This window comes from Antennarius striatus, chromosome 13, assembly GCF_040054535.1.
Source record: "Antennarius striatus isolate MH-2024 chromosome 13, ASM4005453v1, whole genome shotgun sequence".
NCBI lineage: Eukaryota > Metazoa > Chordata > Actinopteri > Lophiiformes > Antennariidae > Antennarius > Antennarius striatus.
The window spans coordinates 19,714,391-19,733,862 of NC_090788.1; the positions used below are offsets into that span (position 1 = coordinate 19,714,391).

Sequence of the window (19,472 nt, forward strand, 5' to 3'; positions counted from 1 at the left end):
GCAGTTATATTTAAACCTGATTGAGTGTATCCTCATCTGCTCTGGTAGCTTTCATCAACACAAATTGGATTGTTGAACTGATCATTTTAAGAAAAGATTGACTGAATCTGTTGATTCACGATGCGAGTCAGAACCGTTATTACAGTCCACACCTCTGAAACTTACTCTGTAGAAACACAGGATATATTTTTTTAATTGTCATCAGTTTTTGTTTTTTTTAATGAAAAAACAGCTTTGTGCATGAAGACCAAAACATGTTCGGCTGTTCCTAAATACACTTTTTCTCATATAATACATAGTTTACAAACTGTAAGAAATCAGATCAAATCAAACTTCACGCTCCGTAAAGAGAAAAACTGAATATATTGGTCCATATTCCGTTTTTGTCTGGATAAACATCGGTCACCAACTAAAACACAAAACTTCATTTAAAAAGTCCCAAACATTTTATTCTCTTAGGATCATTTTAGCTAAAACATCAGCATTTATTCACCTTTATATAATGCAATCTTTAATATACAAGTATCAATAAGCATGATTAAAAGATCACAATGGCTTTGTTATGTCTGCGTTAAAGAATATCCCATATCCTATTATATTAAAATATTTATAGAGTCTGTATTTGAACAATGTTTAATGATAAAAACTGAGTTCCCATACAAGGCAATTATAGAATTGAATCAGATTGGGAGTCTCATAAATTATTAGATTATCAGAAAGAAAAGCTAAACAGACAGAACAGTGATGTCGTCAGAACGTTCTGAATGTCCAGACAGAAAGGATGAGTCGGGTTCTATGAAAGGACAGATCGGACCCACGGAAAAAGGACTACCCACACATCCCAGGCAGCGGCGATGGCGAGGTCAGTCCGCCGTCAAACATCTTTCACGGCCCCATCGTTTAGTTTGGAGGCTACAGATTTGTTCGACACAATTATAATGGCTGAGAAACAAAAAAGCGCCTGTTGCGTCCTGTGGGGGAGGACTTTTCAGCGCTTTTCAGTCCCGTTGGGACCCTATAACAGTCTTTGAGTACAAACATACCGAGGGTCACCTTGGATTTATTCTTAGGCATTCACACCTACAGAGAGGGCTGACTGGTTTGACAAGAGACGACTGTGCTTCTGAACAAAGACACGTCACATCAGTTTGCCTGGACTGGATTGGTTTGACTTAAGAGTACTGCTCTAGGAAAAAAAACACTGATTCGTTCAATCATTCACCTACACGATCATCGAAATCATCAACATTAGCAATTTCTTGCCTTTTTTTCCTTCTATGGCCCTGGTTGGATGTGAAAACCGTTGGATAAGCATCAGAATGGATTCTTTCCATCCCCAGACTGTCCGTCACACAGTTTGATTTATTTTAAGCTTCAGCTCGGCTCAGGAGCTCTTCCTCAGAGAGAGAGAGATGCTGAAAACAGCTGGAGATTCCTTCACACAGCCTCCCACTGCTTTGAGACACACAAACACATCCACACCTCCATCCTCCCTCCTCTCCTCTCCTCAGCCCCTGTGAAAACTATTTGGAGATTTGCTGCTGGAGATGAAGCAGAAACTCATAGTAGGACAGGGCCGACTCCGTCCTGTCCTCGATCATGTTCTGCATGAAGCAGACTTTCCTCTGGCTGTCGTCCCTGCAAATGACAAAAAAGCAATCACCAGTGAGAAGAGTGACAAATAATTAAAATCAAATCATTATTAGTGTAATTAGTCCCTAACCTAGCTTTTCCCTTAGTGGGGTAAATATCTTGTTTTAATAAGATGATTCATTTCCTTTGAAAACAAAAAAAAACAGAACAAGAACATGTTCCACTAAAGATCCAGCTTCAAGATTAACAGTGGTCAAGCTGTGAAGGTTTTTAAATTGCAGTATTTTCCGCACTATAAGCCTTAAGTTTTCTCAAAAACCAACAGTTAAGTCTTTTAATCCAGTGCGCCTTATATATGAAAACAGTTTTCAAATAGGTCATTCATTGAAGGTGCGCCTCATAGTGCAGAAAATACTGTAATCAGCCTTCATTTCACCACACTGGAGACAAAACAGGCGCATCACTTTAAACCGCTCTATGTGTCAATATTTTAAAACTTCGTGGAGGAGAAGGGAGGCGTCAACGACTGGACTCTCGTCTCTCGCCCACCTGATGACGTGTAGGGACGGGAAGAACGGCCTCTGATCCCTCAGCCAACCAATGAAAGCTCTGGTTCTCTGTGACTCGGCAGTGTCCAGCTCCGGGAGAGAAAACTGTGAAAGAGGGAGGGGGCGGGGCACGAGTGAATCAGCCACACAGTGGGTAAAGGTGCGTGTGAATTAACAGGGACGACATAAAGGGGGACGGCTGAACCTACCAGGTTATCAGGCACGGCAGAAGAGTTGGGAACTCCGAGGACCTGATTGAGGAAGTTTGGGTTGCAGTTCCGTCCAATCCAAAGATACATCTCCTTCAAGAACAAAACAAGACAGGAATTAAATACAATCACCTCCCAACAGGAACGAAATGATTTCTCGTTGCAATATAAGACACTATTGAGATGCTGCAGACCACACCAATCAAGAAAAGGTTTATTTGGGGCCTGCTGGAGTGAAGAAGACCCTTTCCCTCTGGATTTGATTGCTCTGAGTGGTATTTATGTTTGTGTCGTACCGTTCCAGCGTCCATGAGGAAAGCGCCCTCCCTGCTGAGCTTCTCCACTGACAGCTGCAGCAGTCTGGGCTGAGGGATGGTCCGCTCATTGATGTTCAGAGCTCCCTGAAGATGGAGACAACGTTAGCTAAAAGAGGGAAGACTGGCAACAAGCAGATACTTCAATGGTCCGGTCCACTGCCTGTAGGTTATCACTAGAATCTAAAATAAAACATCTAAACCACATTTCTGTCAGAAAACTCCACATAAAGGAGACATTTATTGTCCTCACTTCATCAGTCAGATCATCGACACGGTACAGAGAAGGGTGGATCATCAGCATAGCGTAGGCCAGCGGCTGGTACTTCAGCTGACACATGGTGAACACCCGGTCGTCCAGTCGGGTGCTGGTGCCGGTCCTGAACGATTTCTGCGAGGCGGACACATGATGACTGGATTAATGAAGGCCTGATAGAGTGATTCAAGACAAAGAAAATGTTAACGCCAGTAGATTACCTACCTGTTTCAGCAGGGCGAGGATGTAGAGGGGGAAGAGTCTGAGGCAGGCCGGGGACAGCAGGCCGGGCTGCTGGATGGTCAGCACAGACTGTCGGTATGAGCTCAGGGAGTCGATGGCAGCGTTGGTCAGCGCGTCTCTGGCATCGCTCAGACTGGCCGTCACAGACCGGTCCACAGCTGTGGGGGGAGGGGGGGACAGGATCACATTGTCACAAGATTCTGAGGCAGGACAGTCACACACAAATGTCTTCACAGTCAAAGCCTGGACAAGACTGACGGTTTTGTGTCATAAATATTCTACTGAGTCCATTTTAACCTTTGGTTCTATCTCTCGGTTTGGGAATAGGCAAAATTTGTTCTCAGTGCAATAAATGTGCTTAATGTGCACTAAAGTTATAGCTGTATTGCACAGCAGCACCTTAGTTACTTATTTTAAGGCATGTTTTTGTTTATTCTGGATACATTTACTCGTTTCACTCATTTAATTCTTTCTCTGTTGGATTGTTCCATGTCTTCTTTTATATGTTGTTGTTATTCAATTCCCTGTTCTGCTGCAAACCCAAATTCTCTGAACTAAACAAGCAACAATCTCTCAGTTCAGAACACTGGAGATGTTTCTTTATTGATCTGGTGTAGATGGATCTGGTGTAGATGGATCTGGTGTAGATGGATCTGGTGTAGATGGATCTGGTGTAGATGAGCAGCTGTGTCGTTCAGTCATTCTGAGCCACATAAGAGCAAAATATGAGCGTCTGTTTGCCAGAGCTGAGACGAGCCGGCAGAGACCTGACTGCTCAGCATGCAACGGTTGCCAGGTAACCAAAGCTGTTACCACTCATCTCCATCTGTCAGTGCTAATAACAGTGAGGAAGATGAAGACCCTCCAGTGAAGAAGTCTCGTTAATCAGAAGACTATCAACCAAAAAAGACAGAAATAAGAATAAGGAAGCAGAATCTAGTGTGATGAGTATTTATCACACTAAATACACCCACACACACACCCACACACACACTCTGACCTTTACCTTGCAGGGATGACAGAAATAACTACCAGCTGGTGAGAACCAGAACTGAGCGGTTTGACTGAATAAACAGTCAGAAAAACAGTTTTGATGCGTGGGGAAGTTTTCATTTACAATTCAAAAATTTTTTTCTTTTAATTTGCAAAAGGCTACGAAAATTTGAGTAACAGCAAATTATGTGACAAGACACTGAACTACCCGCCAAAGTACCAATATCCTTTTTTTTTTTTTCAAAACACATCCAGACAAAAACTCAGAGTTTGTCCAACCCTATGTGATTATTTCAGGTATTTTCCTCTTAAAACTGGAGGGGGTCAATAATCTGGTGACAGGATGTGTGTGTGTGTGTGTGTGTGTGTGTGTGTGTACGTACCCATGCAGGCCAGCAGCCCAGTGATGGCTTGAACATCAGCCCCAGCAAAGATGTCGGCCAGAGAACTGACGACAGGGAGACACAAGGTGTGGACACGGATCCTCCTCTCTCCTGTCAGAGAGAACCAATCACATGCTTACATTATGTGATTGTATGTGTGTGTGTGTGTGTGTGTGTGTGTGTGTGCGTGCATACCTTTGCTGGAGGTGTAAAGCAGCGCAGCCTGGAAAGAGACGACCTGCATGTTGTCTAAGTTTTCATCGATTGCCATCTGGACTGCGAAGCCAGCGTCTGGGTTGACGTTGGGAAGCGACAGAAGATCCGTCGAACGCACAAAGAAGTTTCCGTGGAACGTGTAGATGGACAGACCTGCAGTGAGGAGAGGAAGTCCATCAAACTGAAGTGATAGCGCATGACTGTGTTACTGTTTGGGTTTGTATGATTCTCTTCTTCCTGAGAACTTTATGAGATGTTCAGCTTTTTACAGATGGAGATGGGCTCCAGACAAAAACTCAGATGGTCAGAGAAATAACATAGTTCAAAGGGGAAAACTAAAAAAAAGTCCGAATGAGGGAGGGATGAAACTTGAACCCGTCACCTGTCATGACAGGAATAAATAGTCAGCAGGGCTGTGAACCAACCTTTGGTGCAGCGTATCCTCATGACGGCCTCGAAGCCGATTTTCCTGGTGAAGTATCTCTTCAGATCCTTCTGGAAGCACTCCACCTGGGCGGGGTTGTGCTGGTGGTGGTAAGAGGGGTAGTAGTAAATGCTTCCTGACGAGTATCTGGATATACAGCCTGGAAGAGAAGACGGAGATGAGATGAGACACCGTCGGGCTTTTTCTTCCTGACAGTAAAAGATTCAGCCACGCTCCTGCTGTGCTCGCATCTGGTCTTATTCTATGACCAAAAATGCACAAACATGCTATTTTTCACTCGCTGAAGTGGGACATTACTCACACATTTGGAGCATGTGAAAAAGTATTTGCATTTAGAAACAGATTCTATCACTAAATCCTTTGTTCTCACAAAAGGTGTTTTCAAAATGATGTCAGTGGTTGGAATGAGGCTACAATAATAATGAAGTCATCACCATAATAAAATCATATTATCATCCATTACTTTTAAGATTATTTCTTGTTATTATAAACTAAATTCTCCATGAATAAAATCAGTTGACTGCATTCTATAGTAGCAGCTGAGACAGAAACAAGCGCTGGTGGTGCAGTAAACTCTTCTTCTGTGGTGCCTCCTGCCTGTTCCCTCCAGGTCTTACCCAGAGAGGCCAGGTCACAGTACTGAGAGCTGAGCAGGAACAGGTCCACCGCCACCTGCTGGCCAGAGCAGTCCAGAGCCAGCTTCTTGTAGAAGTCTGTTGCTGGGGCTAAATGCTGGATGTCCTGAAGGTAAAATCATAAGGCTCACAATCAGGAAAGAAGAAGGCTGTCAGAACTGTTAACAAGCCAGAAGCAGCTCACTTAAAACAACAAAAAAATATCCCTACAAACAATTCAGAGCAATTTGGGAATGCAGAACAAGTAGTGAAAACACAATCTTGAGATTTGCTATCAGGATTGGGTTTGAAGACTTTCTGTTTCTGTTTAATTATCCTGATAACAATGTATGCCAGCTCCCAGCTGAGCAGAGAGCTCCCACCTTAGCAGATGCCCGCTGGTTGGGGTCTTCTCTGGACTGGAGTGCCCCCGCACCGAGGTTTGGCAGCTGAGTCTGAAAGACGGACATGCGCCCTCCGGTGGGCGACAGCAGCTTGAAGGCGGCCTGCAGCGCTGAACCCAGGGCTGACTGAGTCTCCATGGTCTTCTGAAATAAGCCAGGCAGACTCCTCAGCAGGTCCTGCACCAGCTGAAACCCAAAACATGGGGAGTGAGTCTCATTTCGGTCAACCATCACTGTCCTCAGACAAAAACATAAAGGTTAGTTGGATTTAAGCATGACTTAAATCCAACTGAGAATCTGTGGAAGGAGCTAAAGACCAGAGTGACGGCAAATGATGCCTCTAATACATCATTTTATCTTGTGGGAGATGCATGTGTCGTCTTCAATCGACAAACAACTCGCTGGTTCAATAAAAGTAACTTTAAGTCAAAGTTTTCCAGGAGTACGATTCATTTCTGGATGAAACCGTTACTGATGCTGATTCAAAGACAGCGTAAAGGTTACACCTGAGCTTAATGTTGAGTCAATAGCTGAACTCTCTTACCTCTTTGCATTCATTAAGGTTCACAAGAAGGCTGTCTGGCGTAGGTAGAAAGATGTCTGTGGAGGAGAACATTATTATTATTACATTAGTAAAACAAAGATTACTTTGACAGCCATGTACACACCAAGATATTAGAATAGTGAACAGACTTATTACACTATTAAATTTTTATTGTGCAGCTGCCAGTAAAGCCTGTATAAACAACTAATGACTGTCAACCCTATAAGTCATAAAAGTTTCTGTTGATATCTCTATGGGGGGCAGTAGCTCTGTCCACTGGGTCTTAGGCTGGGAACCGGAGAGTGGTCGGTTCAAGACCCATGTGAACCAAAAAGTTTGGAGCTGAAAGTGTCCGTTCACCTCCTGAGCACAGCTGAGGTGTCCTTAAAGTACCGTTCCTTTACAAGCTGCTCATTAGGGAGACCCACGAGGGAGCTGCTCAGCAGTCTACCTCCATTATCTGCACAGGCTCCCTCAGTATGTGTGTGTGTATATATACACTTGTGATGATTACTAACTGTAGGGGGTTAAAGAAGCAGGGCAAACATCACGTCTACTGACTCAGAACATGCCTGACCTCCTGATAGGATGTACAGGTAGTCCTCAACCAATGAACACAACTGATTCCAAGAGGTTGTTCATAAGCTGAATTGTTCTTTAATCGTTATTTATTAAATTTCAATCTATAATCTCCATTTGAGGTCATTTACATGTCATTACTATTCTAAATACTAATGTAATATCCCTTAAGATTTAACAGGAACAATTACAGGACATAAAAACAACACATAATAAAAGAAAATACAAGTACAGGTCGTTTTGATCTAAGTCATACTCATTTATACATCGATTTAAAAAAAAGAAAAAATTGAAAAATGAAGTTTATGTCGTTTCACTCAACCTTAAATCTGTCCGCCACAAATATCAGACCCTTAAAATCATTAGACAACCAATAAAAGCATATAATACCATGTGTGCGTTTGTTCGTATCTCCGAATGTTCATAAGTTGAGAACTACCTGCTGTGCATTTGATATAGTCAACGTCTGCCTCTCACCTTCTATGTCGGACACAATGAGCATCTGCGGCTGGGAGAGCCCTTCCTGCAGGTTGTAGAAGTGGATGGTGCTGTCAAAGGTGATGAAGCCGATCTTCGTCCGCGAGTCTCCAGGAAGCCTGAAAACAGGTCAAGATGCGATCACAATATTTAAAAGTGTGTTTCAGCTTTTTAGGACCAAAGTCTGCTGCTGTTGTTGAACTATCGTGTAAAACATATCAAATGACAAGTCAACATGCTTTACTGATGACAAAGGATAGTTAGAAGAGATAAAAAGTTGATCAAACTGCTCTTTTATGCTTAACTAATTATTTGTACATGTATTCACAAAGTATGACAAACCTTCATAAACAATTAACCCACTTTACTTTGAAAAGTCTTGTTAACATCTCCAACAGGAAACGTAATGATGTACGTACGAGTTGATGTTGTCCAGCAGGGACTGGCAGAACACGTCCAGGTAGCCTGTCTCCACGGCATTGTGGGAAACATCGATGACAAACAGGTAAACAGCTGGCTGTGGTGGCCTCAGCTGGACAAATGACAACAGGCACACACTTAACCCATGCAATCCAGTAGTGCAAATCAACTTTTACACTCCTAAATTATGAACACATAATTTAGGAAGTCATTTCCTCAGTTGTTCAAATAAATGCCACGGTTTCTCTAAGGAGGACTGATGTTCACAAATCTGTGAGATCCTACCATGTATTCTGAAGGAGCGATGAATTCCATGGTGGCGTTCTGGACTTCCGGTCTTTTGTGTGGCTCGCCGTACGATCTGCTGACTGGATTGTACATGAACTCCTCTGGAACTATACACAGACACGCACAGTGTTAGCTCAGTATTTCACAGCGCTCTGAGCTCTTTGTGTGTGAATCAGGGTGATGACTGCCCATCACTGAGGTTAGGGTGTACATGTATGCTAAATTACTGAATTTATGTAATCACTGTCATTTTCACCAAATAGAACAGTTCGCCGTTCTCTTGCTGGATCTAACCGAAGCAAAAGCAAATTTTTATAATATTAATACAATACAGGTATGAAAGATTTTGGCTGATTGTTGTTATCAGACGTAGATCGGGATGATTACTGCAACGTCAGATATACTTCTGTTAATGTGTGACCAATCAGATACTTCTGAGGGCGGGACATTTAGTGAGACTACCAAATCATGACCAGGGATGTATTGCATGACAATAATATTAAGAAAGATAATATTAATAATAAAAATTATAATATTAAATAAGGAAATAAAAAAAAACATAATAATGGGAACCAAAGGGGAATAAATAAATTCTAATCTTTGAAAAAGGATCTGATCCATGACTTCATCATACAATCATGTACCCCCCTAAACAAATTGGCGTCAGTAATATTTTCCAAAACGCATATTTTTATCAAAATTTAAGCTCTCACACTATAAGAACAGTGTTTTCATATAATTATTATATGTCTCGGCACCTTTGCTGCCCGTCATTCAGGAGAACTCAAATTTCTCACGTCATACTGAACATCGCTGATACTCAGAGCAACTTCACTGGTGAACACACGTCCACGGATATCACATGTTCATATCCTGCCCAAAATACTTCAACTCAATATATTTTCCATTTAATACTTCTGCTGATTTGTTAAGATGTGTGTGTTTGTGTTCTCACAGACAGCAGCTCTGTCCGGTGGTCGTATCGGCTTCTTACCATCGTTGACCCGGTAGCACAGATTACATTTCCACCTCCTCTGGTCCAGGAAAGAGACAAAGGGGTTAATGTAGGTCCTGCAGGACCGACACCTGACGATGGTGCTGGAAGTCACCACAGGAAGTTGCTGCATAGAAACAACAAAACAAAACCAACCACTTTGTGAGACGTCAATCCAGGTTAAGCTTGTGGTGTTTGCAGATAGGTTGTAATTGGCACATCAAGAAAGAGATTAATGCTGCTGCACGAGTTGTGTAATATCTCTGGAGCCTAGTCCTTCATTGAAACAGGGACAAACACAAATCATTCTGGCAGATTTTGCCCAAAGGTGTATTCAGTCAGATCTTCTTCAGGAAAAGAGGATAAAGTGGTTTCTCTGTGTTTAAACAGAAAAGGTCAAAGAGGAGGAGCAGCCAGTTTATCAAGAATTAAAATGAGTCAAACAAGTCAAATTTTTTTCTGCAAAAGCGATGTATTATAATGCTGCTTTTCACCCCTTCCTGTTTCTCCTTCGCACGCTGAAGCCCTGTCAGGAGTCTGGTTTATCACAAACAGCAGGACCACTGGGATTCTTTGGATTCCAGAGGAAGACCCTCTGCTTCCATTCTTCCTACTGATCCTCACAAAATCTCACTACACTGAGGTTCATCTTTACATCGCCTGATTGTCTGATTTGTGAACATATAAACATTGAACTGAGGTGTTACCGAGAGGTCCTTGAAGGGGTGGAGCAGCAGCCCCAGAGGCAACTTGGCTTTATTGAGCAGAGACTGGGTCTGAGGGATGCTGGTAAGCGTACACCGAAAAACCCTGCAGTCACAGAAACGGGTTTAGAGAATCGCAAGATTCAGGTACATTTAAGAAATTCACTAAAGTTTCAAAGGATCAAAATGAAAGACATTAAACAGACACGAGCTGCCCGCCATGGCTTACTCTGGGCTGCAGTTGATCTTCTGCAGGTCTTGGGGGAGGCAGGGTGTCGGAGCAGAGACGGGGGTCGGTGGCAGCAGGTTCCTCTCCTGCAGCAGGTTCACCACCCTCAGGGCCTCCGGGGTGCTGGACTGAAGGCTCATCGCCGCCATGGATGGGCTCAGTTGGGCTGGCCCCGGCCCACCAGGTGACTGACAGAAGGGAGGAGAACCATTAGCTCAACGCAGCCAGGCTGTGACGGAACGCTGTATGCATCTGATGACATTCTCCATCTTCGAACTGGAATCTTTTTATCGCAGCCGAAGGTCAATGAAAATAAAATCACTTTGAAACTGTCGTGTGTGACCATCAGTACCAAAGCTAATGGTCGTGCGTGTGTGTGGTTATTTTTGCATTAACATAAAACAAACACTTTTATTAAAATATCACATAACAAATGAAGCATGATGTGTTCGGGATCCGAGAAACAACTCAATGACGGCTCCCTTATTTGTTCCTGCTGTTAAAATAAGAAATTTGTCATTGGTAACTAATGTGAAATACCAGCGTGCATGTGCAACTTCTCTCACCTGTTGATAGGGCTGAGGAGCATGGCTGTACGGTTGTGTGGTTGCCTGCATTGCAGGATGCATGGGAGAAGAGTTGTGGGGCGCTGCAGTGTTGTGGTACCCAGGTGGGAGGGAAGGGTAGTGGCCGAAGTGCTGACCTGGTGGTCCCGGCGGAGACATACCAGCTGTGGAAGGAAGGAACAGAGCTAAGTTCAGTAATTAGAGGAAAGTCTGTTTCATGTGACGTCTGCTTGTCCGGAGGAGAAACAATCCACTAATGGAAAACAGCCTCTAGAAAAATAATAACCTTTTAAATCAACAGAAACACGTTGATCTTCACTGAAGACACTTTCTGGGAGAAAAGCTTGAAAAACATCTTAAGCTTTTCTTCCTGACTCAACACAGATCTACTACGACCTAGATAAGTGTGAATCTATACACACATCGGCAACAGGTGCGACGTACTATTCTTTCGTACGTTTATGTGTTATGCACACTAATGGTTGTGTAACACGTAAGTTTGTTTCAAAACACTTTTTCCAAACCCTGTGAGCCTCCACTGAGTAAACTTTGACTGCACACGTGTTTAACGTGAAAATAAGTCAGTAAACGGCATTAGCTGGTCTTACCCATTTTGTTCTCAACGTGGTTGTAGTTATTTGGTGCTTGCGGGCCGTTGCCAGCCACAGTTCCTGCTTCAAAGTAAACACACATTGCGTGAAAACACTTAATGATTTAAACAGACTCATTAGTTCTATCACAGGCGACAGCATGGACTGCTCTGAGCTACACTAGAAATAGATAGGGGCTGGACACTGAGGAGAATTGACACAACAACAATACTAATGACAATGGGAAGTCGTGTATGGAGTTCTCAACACATAATCCAAGGCTGTGGAGGTGAGAAAGTGGGAATGGACAGCAGAAAAGCAGCAAACCACCAAAAAGAAAGTGTTTTCCGGGAATGAAATTATACTAGGAAAATACTAGAGCAGCTCTAAAAAGCAGCACAGCAAGCAAAACAATTCAAAACACAAAGTGACTTGACTAAAAGCTATTGACTAATTTTCTTAATTCACGCGATGTTCTCACAACATTTAGACAGGAGCTGTGTATCGGAGGAGTCACTCGTTTGTGAATGAACACCCTGATAAATGACCAGCAGCACACAGGGGACACGACAGACACGACAGCACTGACACGTCTAACAGCTACTGACACCGACACCACACCTGGACACTCAATGTCCCCCTCCTGGAGGTCGGGCTCCGTAAGGGGCAGGGTGCTGTTAACAGCCCCCCCACCCTGAGCTGGCATGTGGAGGAAGGAAGGGAAGAGGGGGGAAAAAAGGTAAACAGAAAAAAAACAGCTGTTTGTTTCTTTTTAAATTGGCATACTTAAGTCACATCCTTAAATTATACATGATCCCTGATAGTGTATCATTTAGGGACAAACTGACTTGATGTACAGTGATTCTATAATCTTGTAAATGAACTAAGACCTAAATGTGACGAAGTGGCTGTGTGGGAGAAAACCACTGGGACAGTATCATCATGGGATAACACCCAGTTATGGTACAGCATCCATTCCACAGAGCATTTCTGCTTTGGCAACAAGCTTCAGCATTTCTTCTCTGCTAGTGTCTCATGAACACTTCAGGCAGTAGAGACTCGGAGCACGTTGTAAATCGTTTAGACTTCGTCAATTTATTCATATTTTTCATTGAAGTTCAACCAACAACTGGAATGCACTGACCACATTCAAAGCGGACAAAAAACAGTGTCTGAACAAGGACTAAAACACAACATAACCATCTGAGACTGGTCTAAGATGGACAGCAAAGCTTAAAGCGTGTAAAACAAAAACCTGAAGGTAAACCAGACTCTTTAGAATGTAAATAAATGGTTGAGGGAGAACAGAGACCCTGATGTGACGTTCATGCTGTCTTTATGAAGTTGGAAATAGCATCAAAATCAAATGTGCCAAGACTTGAACAGAAAAAAGACTTACCATCTGCCTTTGGGGGTGGAGGGGTGGCACTAGCCATTGGGGGACCAGTTGGTGGCAGTGTGGGTTTCATAGTTGGTTGTGGGCCCGTTGGTGGGGGGCCGTAGGGAGCTCTGTTTGGTGGGTAGGCGTGCGGGGCGATGGGATTCATTGGTGGAGGGGCAGGGCCTTGTGAAAAACATCAACAGTGACTTTAGGCTACAACTACCTCACTAGTTTGTTTGTGTATAAACTAACAAAGCACGACACAATTTCATCACAATGGAGATGACTGAACCTAGTTCCGTCTATAAACAGAACCTGGTTCCGGTTTATTGACGGACAACACTGGACTGTTACCTTAACCTGTCCCAAATCTTAATCTGATTATCTATGTGTGGGGAAAGATCTATCATCTCAGGATGGTCAGGTGATCATTTTTGCATTCTTTATCAGCAGTGTGACTGTTTAAATTATTAACAGTTTAATTTATTAATCATTATATTACTGAAACTAATTAACAATATAATTTTTAATGAAATCTCAAAATCACAACGTAACAATGATATGGGAATGAATGTTGGGCTTTTCACAAAATATTAAACACAAAGATTAAAGTACAGTATTTTCCGCACTATAAGGCGCACCTAAAAGCCTTTCATTTTCTCAAAAACCCAAAGTGCGCCTTATAATCCAGTGCACCTTATATATGAAACCCTGTTTTAGAATGGGCCATTCACTGAGGGCGCGCCTTAAAGTCCAGTGCGCCTTATAGTACTGTAAGTAACTTTTCTGAAAATTGCATTTTATTGTAATGCATCCTTTAAAACAAGGAAACACCAACACTTACTGACATGTTATGAAATGTGTCCCATATCACAATACTGATAGACAGCCCAGTCCCAGTGGCTGGAAGCTGTTGGTGACTTTTAACAGTCAACAAAGGACACATCTCCACATAGACAAGATAATTTCCATTAGCTGCCATTTTCATCACCATAATTGTATTCGAAAGATACGTCCGCCCTGATGGGGTTCCTGAGGGGAAGGTCATTAAAACCAAACAGATTACTCTTGTTGGGTGAGTGAATGTGAACAGCCATTTTCAAGCCACTGTGATGATAAGATTAAGACATTACACAACCATCTTTTATCAAGCTCGTATCACACACTCAGATCGTCCAGAGAAACTGTTACTGACTGGCAAAAAAAAATATCATCCAACATTTTTTACATTAATACTTACTAATGATGAGCTAATACTTAAGTTAATACCTGACTTACTAACGTGGATCCTTACATGTAGAACTAAAAATCGGATGGCAACCTGAAACTTTCTAAACTGTTATGAACACACTGAGGTTTCCTCTGGGTATTTGCAATGACCTCTGCTGTTACTACCAGCAGGAATGGATGAGCAGAAACACCTAAACTTATATTCAAATTTGCTCTAAAAGCTAAGGAAAACTGCTACCTAAGTATCACACTGGAAACTACACTATTATTTGAACTTTGTACCAATTCAGAAAAAAATCATGTCTGTCCCTGGGACTGAGCCAGAGGCAGAAACCAGCCAAAAGGTAAAACGTAGGAGCAGAGGACAATGTCCACCTCCAACTAATCAACAGTCTAGATATGCATGTCAGAACCACATGTCAGTAAAAGACGACAAAGGGAAAATAAAAAAAAAACAATAACTGAGCTAAAGAGATGTTACTAGAACGACAGACTGATGAATATTTAAAAAACTTTCATGGAAAAAATTTGCTTTCAAATTTGACTTTATCGATACTGCAGCCCCAAAAATAATATGACAAAAGTTCAGTTTCACATTTTACTGCACCTGATTTAGTTTCTTTTATTTGACTCAAGGAGGGCTTGCATCACTGGTGTTTTCTAAAATTGTGATTATCTGAAGAGTTCAGATTTGAAAACAGGCAAGCATCAAAAAATATTTGTATTTCAATCATCTTATTAGCTCCACAATACTCCACTTTACCTCCTTCTGAGGTAAAGTGGTATTCACTGAAAAAACATTCAACTTTTTTTTATTCAGCAAAGCTCAAACTTGTTCAAAATAAACGTTTGGTCTGCTCAGCTTGCACCAGTTCAGAGTCTCCTCTAAAGTCCATTGATTAGGGTTTAAAAAACTGTATCGACAGGAATCAGACATAACATAAAGAATATATTTTCAGATGTTTATAACAATCAGTAAAATATTCACATTATGATATTCTATTATGCTAATCTTTTTTATTTTACGAGTTATATAAATAGCCATACAATCTGGATGTCCAGGCTGCTTTTGAGTTATTACCTTTCTGGGTGAATCCCTGGTTGGAGATGGTGGGCATACTGGTGCCTGCGGGCTGGGTGGCACATTGGGGTGGTGGGGGTGGGACAGAACTGTATAATGCTGATGACGGTGGGGGTGGTGGTACAGAACTGTATACTGCTGATGACAGTGGTGGTGGTGGCAATGTTGCTGTGCTTGCAGCTGGGGTCACATGATTACCCTTGGGGCAATTGGAAGGTGTGGTTAAAGAAGTGGACGGTCCAATTAGTGGGGGAGCTGTGTTGTACATCCAAGTTGGAGCCACCGTCTGTGGCTGCTGTGGGTTTGGGTAGTAGCTACTAGAAGACACAATGGGAGGAGGTGGTGTGGCCTGTGCGGGGGGCATTCTTGGACCAGGACTGGGGCTGGCAGACTGAGGAGGGGTGTGGGGTGGAGGACCTCCCATTGGAGGCCTGGTCAACAGCGCCTGGCCTGAAGGAACTGGGTAAGATGTAAGTGGTGGACCAGGCTGGTAGGAGCTGGTTGGGGGAATAGGTTGGTATGGCCCTGAGGGGTACAGTCCAGGACCGGGTGGTGCAGGAGCTTTGGACTGCATTGGATTGTAGATTGGTTGGTGAGTTATACCATAGCTAACCCCTGGCAGCTGCTGCAGACCAATTGGATTCTGTGAAGGACCTTGAGAACAGAAGAGGAGAAATATATTCAAGTTAGAGAACATGCACATCAGTGTTGATTTTGTTAATAACCACATCTCTAACCAAAACTAACACGGATCTGGTCCTATCAGGTTTGACCTGATTCATGACGTAACACTTCTGCAAAACAGTCTTGGTACCACAGCTAAAAAGCCAAACCGCTAACCACACAAATGAAGACAGTGTTCAACATCTGAACACTTATGTTGTTGGATTCAAATATTTTAAAAACATTCCAAATCAGATGCCAAAGTATCGGTAGAGACAACAAGCCACTTGGATCCAACAAATTATTGATGAACTGACAGCTGGAGTCTGATCTCTTTACCAGGATTGAAGACTTCATGATCTGCCCGTTGAGAGAGAGGATGTTTGCGCAACTAAGAATGCATTGAGTGTTGACAGTGCTAATGTAAAATTACTGTTAAAAAGTACTGTATAATTAATATTTTACCACTTTTTGAATGTGATATTATTTCTGCTATTTCCTGAATGCCTAAAATAAAGAGCAAGAACTGTGGTGTCATAAAAATGATCAAGGCAGTATTTAATTCTTTTTGAAATAGCAGATGATGAAAGATCTTGCCGAAAGCAAAGAAAACAGATCCCACATACTCATCTACTAGTCAGTTGAATAAAAGAGAGATGGATCTGAATAGAAAACTTATATATAAACGGGTTACTGAAATAAAAATATGATATGAGGACCGGGTGTACATAAATTCCAACATTAGTGCATTATTGCTTGCACCTTGAATGGTTATGCAATGTAAGCACAATCACTATTAGACACTATCCTGTTCTATATTCTGTAACCCAAAAAGAGCTAAGCCTGCATGGTGAGAGGGGAGTAGGAAACAGCTCCTCTCACTTCGTAATGATAGAAGACAGTATATAATCCACCTCAAATCTTTGTCCATCCTGGGAATGGGAAACTTTTAAGAACAAAGGCTCTTAAAAACGGTTGATTTCCAAATCCCCAATGTGTGTCCGGAATGAGTGAAATAGAAAACCCTTACACAACTTATAAAGAAAAAAATTGCTTTAAAGCTCAAATTATTACCACAACTATTTATAGTAATAGATCATGCGACAAGTTTTGGAAATATCTGCATTTGGTTAATGGACACAATCATTTAACATGTGAAGTCCACTCCTAAAACGGATCATTTCTGTATCACTTCTGAGTTCAAGCAGAAGGTGGGATCCTGCTGTAAGTTTCATAATTTCCAACAGGTACTGTCTGTAATGTTGTCCAAGGTTAAATCCCATAACAATACTTCATCTTGCAACGTGTTACTTTAGATTTTGCATTTTTAACCCTGATGAGAAGAACTTGTAAGACCAGCATGGAAGCCTGGGCTGCTCAAGTCTTTAATCCACACATGTGCCCTATTATAACTATGGATGTCACTGACAACCTCAGGTATAAGCTTATGAAAATTTTACACAAAATACATAGGTTTATTATAACTTCTTTCAGACCTTATATATGAAGTTATAAAATTAATAGTTTTAAACGACCAAGACAAATGAACGAGAAAAGTATGGATATGCATTCATCTGCAGCTTAACAAACTGGCAACCTAGCTACCTTTCGCTTTGGAGTATTCCAGATCATTTTCTCATGCACGTCATATACGACGTATTTAATGCTAAAAATTAACCTCATCAATTAACTTCATCACACAACTACATTTTTTTCGGCTGCCACATAGAACTTTTGGTTGTTTTCCTTGGACTGCATCCTTGTCAGTAACAATTCCTCACTGTCATTTACTGTTATCCCGTTCTTTGTTACTTCTCAAGTACTAACAAAGGTCACATTCTTTATTTTGTCTCAGCATCTGAGATAAAATGTCTTTCTTTTTCTTAGCTGTCAGTCAAGCCAATCCTTGCACTTGTCTTCCTCTACACCTCATTTAGGGTCCCCTTCAAGGGATTTAAATCGAACAGAGGAGGTTTGTCAGTTCATAATGTCACCCTATTGAAACAAGGACCCACTCATGCTCGTCTGTTCCCAGCTAGTCTTTTAGTGACATACGTAGTAAATGAGATTTTTGAGATTTTCCTACTTTCTCCTATCTTCCAACTTTCAAACGACTATTTGGGAATTACTGCTGCTACTGCATTGAAATATAAAATCAGTTACAAAATCATTATAACTGTGATGTACAATGCAGCATTCACATTTGTATATTTGAAATGGAGCTGGTATCAGAGAAGAGTCAAGATGAACTAAACATACCCATGAAGAAGAGAAATGCCACTATTTGTCTCAAGTGCTGAAAGACATTGAGATAGTCTCTGAGGTACTGAACAATGTAGTATGGTACCAAACTATGCATTTACACAGAACTTTAATCTTTATCTCTTTCATTTCTATTAAACCTCATGGAAATGTGATAATAAACTGAAACAAACTGAAGCAAGTCATTTGGAAATCCTTGCGGCATCTTGCCATAACTTCTGGCTCATCACCAATATGCCACATGAGCAATACAAACTAGACCGTGAATGTGTCCAAACTATTTGTGCAACGAAAAATCGGAATTGCGCACAACGAAGCAACTAGTAAGCCTCTGGATTAAACAAATATACTATAGCTACTACACATGTCTACACTTGTTACTCGTTTTAATGAGTTAAGGCCAACTGAGCAGCTCGACAGGAACAGAGAACATAAGCTGAAAATGTGATTACATCATCTCCATCTTGCCTGCTGAGAAAGATGCTTTACATTTAGCTTTGCCTGTTGACCCTTCTGCTTGTCAAATGTTATCGCCCTGGAAAAAAAGGTAACAAACACTGCCTAAATTTAGTTCGCAAGAAATAGCTACCGTAACTATAGCAACGATTTGGTACCACAGGCCACGCTTAATTGCAGTTATCCCGGCATAACTCCACATGACAAGTCGCCTTTACTTAGTTACCATAAGTCACAGCGTTACTAAGCTCTTTAGTTGGCTAACAGTTAGCAAATAGACAATTTCCAACAACTGCTGCTAGCCTTATCTGTCTACTTTCGTTAGCCAAGTTTGCTAATGTTAGCTTCTGTCTTGTACTAACTTTACCTTATATTTCGATTTTACTCACCATTCACATATGTTTGACCTGTCCCCGTTCCATTCTGAGAGTTGAACCCCGCTGTTGACATCTTGAAACAGACACCAGGATCTAATTTAGTGGCGCTTAGGTTAGCGAGTAGCTAGCTGCGTCTTTAGCAAGCTAACTAGCGGGTAGTCACAGGGTAACGTTTGGCTCTTTCGATGTGACGTTCAGGAAAGAAAGCGCCAAAGACAATGTCACTCGGTTGTCTTGAAATGTTAGTTAGCCGAATTGTTGACGCTCACAGGACCATGGCTAAACTCCGTTGGACTGCCTGTGGGTGAAGACGATAGGCCTTGACACAGCAGTCGTGTGAAACACTTCTCCTCTTTCACCGGAAATTGGGATCACCCTGCAGGATCAACGTAAAATTAGTGGAGCATGCGCAG

At 41.9% G+C, this 19,472-nt stretch overlaps 1 protein-coding gene across 5 annotated transcripts; it reads right to left on the minus strand.

Annotated features, from left to right (window-relative positions):
• Positions 1-332: 332 nt before the first annotated feature.
• sec24a (SEC24 homolog A, COPII coat complex component) lies at positions 333-19,424 on the minus strand. Of its 5 annotated transcripts, none has more exons than XM_068331450.1 (24): positions 19,072-19,424; positions 15,302-15,955; positions 13,009-13,173; positions 12,231-12,308; positions 11,628-11,690; positions 11,020-11,183; positions 10,454-10,641; positions 10,228-10,330; positions 9,521-9,647; positions 8,524-8,633; positions 8,238-8,350; positions 7,819-7,937; positions 6,763-6,818; positions 6,198-6,404; positions 5,818-5,941; positions 5,181-5,339; positions 4,735-4,908; positions 4,540-4,650; positions 3,146-3,321; positions 2,918-3,055; positions 2,647-2,751; positions 2,351-2,443; positions 2,143-2,246; positions 333-1,638 (listed from the first exon to the last, which is right to left on the minus strand). In XM_068331450.1, exons 1-24 carry the CDS (start codon positions 19,130-19,132, stop codon positions 1,524-1,526), a joined length of 3,507 nt encoding a protein of 1,168 aa, XP_068187551.1. In that variant the 5' UTR covers positions 19,133-19,424; the 3' UTR covers positions 333-1,523. The 5 variants fall into 5 exon arrangements, with proteins under 5 accessions (XP_068187551.1, XP_068187550.1, XP_068187553.1 ...); XM_068331449.1 differs by having other exon boundaries at positions 11,628-11,693; XM_068331452.1 differs by lacking the exon at positions 12,231-12,308.
• Positions 19,425-19,472: the final 48 nt, after the last annotated feature.